Genomic DNA, 2,896 nt, shown 5'->3' with positions numbered 1-2,896 from the left:
TGCAAGTGGTACTTGTTTACTGGGTATAGGTAGGTGCAAGTGGTTCTTATACACTGGTTATAGGTTAGCACTATTAGGGTCTGCCACCAATGTGGTGGACAGAAGTGGCGAGTGTGTGGTAGATGCAAGTGGTACTTGTTTACTGGGTATAGGTAGGTGCAAATGGTACTTATTCACAGTCATGGGTAGGTGCAAGTGGTACTTATATACTATCATAGGTACACTGGCTATATGTCAGCACTATTAGATTTGGTGGACAGAAGTGGCTAGTGTGTGGTAGATGCACGTGGTACTTGTTTACTGGTTATAGGCAGGTGCGTGTGGTACTTATACACTGGTTATAGGTCAGCACTAATAGGGTCTGCCACCAATGTGGTGAACAGAAGTGGCTACCAAGTGGTAGGCGCTCGTGACCCAGTTTCTCGAAACTGCGTGATCATTCACGAGGTCTCGATGACTATTCGTGGCTACACCTGGATGTTATGAGCATTCACTACTCATCCTCCCTTTGAAACGTCTATGTAGCAATATATGGGAAGTGATTGTATGTATCAAGTCATAGGTTACGGATATGTACTTTTACTGGCCCAATGCCATCTGTATCACATCTGCGTTCATTCTCGTGAACGTACAAGCTTACCAGATTATCACTATGGCCGCGATTGGTTCCATTGATGAACGTACAAGCTTACCAGTCTATCACCATGGCAGTGATTGGTTTCATTGATGAACGTACAAGCTTCCCAGTCTATCACTATGGCAGTGATTGGTTTCATTGATGAACGTACAAGCTTACCAGTCTATCACTATGGCAGTGATTGGTTTCATTGATGAACGTACAAGCTTATCAGTCTATCACTATGGCAGTGATTGGTTCCATTGATGAACGGACAAGCTTACCGGTCTATCACTATGGCAGTGATTGGTTCCATTGATGAACGTACAAGCTTACCAGTCTATTACTATGGCAGTGATTGATTCCATTGATGAACGTACAAGCTTACCAGTCTATCACTATGGCAGTGATTGGTTCCATTGATGAACGTACAAGCTTACCAGTCTCTATCACTATGGCAGTGATTGGTTCCATAGATGAACGTACAAGCTTACCAGTCTATCACTATGGCAGTGATTGGTTCCATTGATGAACGTATAAGCTTACCAGTCTATCACTATGGCAGTGATTGGTTCCATTGATGAACGTACAAGCTTACCAGTCTATCACTATGGCAATTTTAGATCTCCATGTATATTATTCACCTACTTAACTACATCCACCTCTTAAATTACACCAACCTACTCAATTACAACCACCTACTGTGTTATACCCACCCACTAAACAATACCTCCTCGTCCCTTACATCCACCTCCTGTCGCATGCAGTGGTTGTGCTGGGTGCCTTTGGTGTCCTAATGATGGCTGCGTCGGCCCCACCCAACTACTCTGAACTACACGCCGACAATGGCAAAGGCGCCAAGAAAGTGCTGTGGCGCAAACGGTCCAAACTCCCCATTCGCCAGGTGAGAGGACTGCTGCACCCGCAGAGGACCTGGCGCTATATCTGTGATGATAGAGGAGGGTTCATTGTGGGTGATTTGTACTGATTGAGGGGTGTGCATTTGGGCCTATTTGTACTGATTGAGTGGTGTGAATGTGTCGTATATGTGCTGATTGAGGTGTGTGCATTTGGACCTATTTGTACTGATTGGGGGGTGTGAATGTGTCGTATATGCACTAATTGAGGGGTGTGCATTTGTGCCTACTTGTACTGATTCCGGGGTGTGCATTTGTACCTATTTCTACTGATTGAGGGGTGTGAATGTGTCGTATATGTGCTGAATGAGGGGTGTGCGTTTGGGCCTATTTGTATCATTGAGGTACCCGGTTGTACTCGTGCAGGTTGTGAACTTTTTCTTTGCGATTCAAGCGGTGTATAATGGAGACAACGACATCTGTTATTATGTCCACTGCACAGTGTTGTGTAGGCTTGGCTGTGTAGGCTTGGTTTGTTGTGTCTCATTCGGTCTCTGTTACACTATCGGTGTACACACAGCACCCCGTTGTGTGCACGACTATGTCGACGTGAGAGTGAGGTTCACTCGCATCGCATGGATCGTTCGAATTCACTGCAGGGTGTCCTGTCCTAATCACAATAAGGTGTCGTGTCCTTTCCTAAACAGGTTTAGGGCAATGCTATCACAAGGCCCGTGGTCTGTATTCACTTGACTGTGGCATCCCACCCGTACAATCGCTTGCATGGCCATGTCACCGCTGGCCCTCATTGTCCGTCCATGCGCCATCTCTTCGCTTTTTCTCCACACAGCACGTGGCCACCGCGGGGACAGGCCGGCGAATGAATCTCTACAACCACGCACACAACACCCAACACACCCACGTACACACCACACCGTCACTAGCAAGCATGCGCCCCCACGCCCCTCCCTCGTCGGCTGTGGATATGCTGAGTGATGTGACGAGTGCCCTGCAACGCGATCTCAGCGCCAGCTACACGTCAGGAGGTGGACACAGAAGCATGGACATGGACATGGACGCTCTGGGCATGTGCGACACAGACGGGTACGAGGAAGAAGAAGGCAGCTCCAAGACTAACCTCTACTCGGAATCAGAGGAGCTTGAAATAGGTGGGTGGGTGAGTGGGTGTGTGGCTGTTATGGGTGGGTGACTGTGTGGCTGTGATGGGTGGGTGGCTGTGTGGCTGTGATGGGTGGGTGACTGTGTGGCTGTGATGGGTGGGTGGCTGTGATGGGCGGATGAGTATGTGACTGTGTGGCTGTTATGGGTGGGTGAGTGTGTGACTGTGTTGGGTGGGTGAGTGTGTGGCTGTGATGAGTGGGTGTTTGCGTGGCTGTGATGGGTGGGTGAGTGTGGGGCTGTG

General features: G+C 48.5%; 1 protein-coding gene across 1 annotated transcript; it reads left to right on the top strand.

Annotated features, from left to right (window-relative positions):
• Window positions 1-1,016: 1,016 nt before the first annotated feature.
• Window positions 1,017-2,683, top strand: SARC_10906 (hypothetical protein; the record flags this gene model as incomplete). Its single annotated transcript, XM_014295027.1, has 3 exons — window positions 1,017-1,098; window positions 1,384-1,520; window positions 2,324-2,683. 3 exons carry the CDS (start codon window positions 1,017-1,019, stop codon window positions 2,681-2,683), a joined length of 579 nt encoding a protein of 192 aa, XP_014150502.1.
• Between the last annotated feature and the right edge of the window lie 213 nt (window positions 2,684-2,896).

The sequence above is a fragment of the Sphaeroforma arctica genome (assembly GCF_001186125.1).
Source record: "Sphaeroforma arctica JP610 unplaced genomic scaffold supercont1.1436, whole genome shotgun sequence".
Classification (NCBI taxonomy): domain Eukaryota; class Ichthyosporea; order Ichthyophonida; genus Sphaeroforma; species Sphaeroforma arctica.
This window is presented reverse-complemented; position numbering and strand designations above follow the sequence as displayed.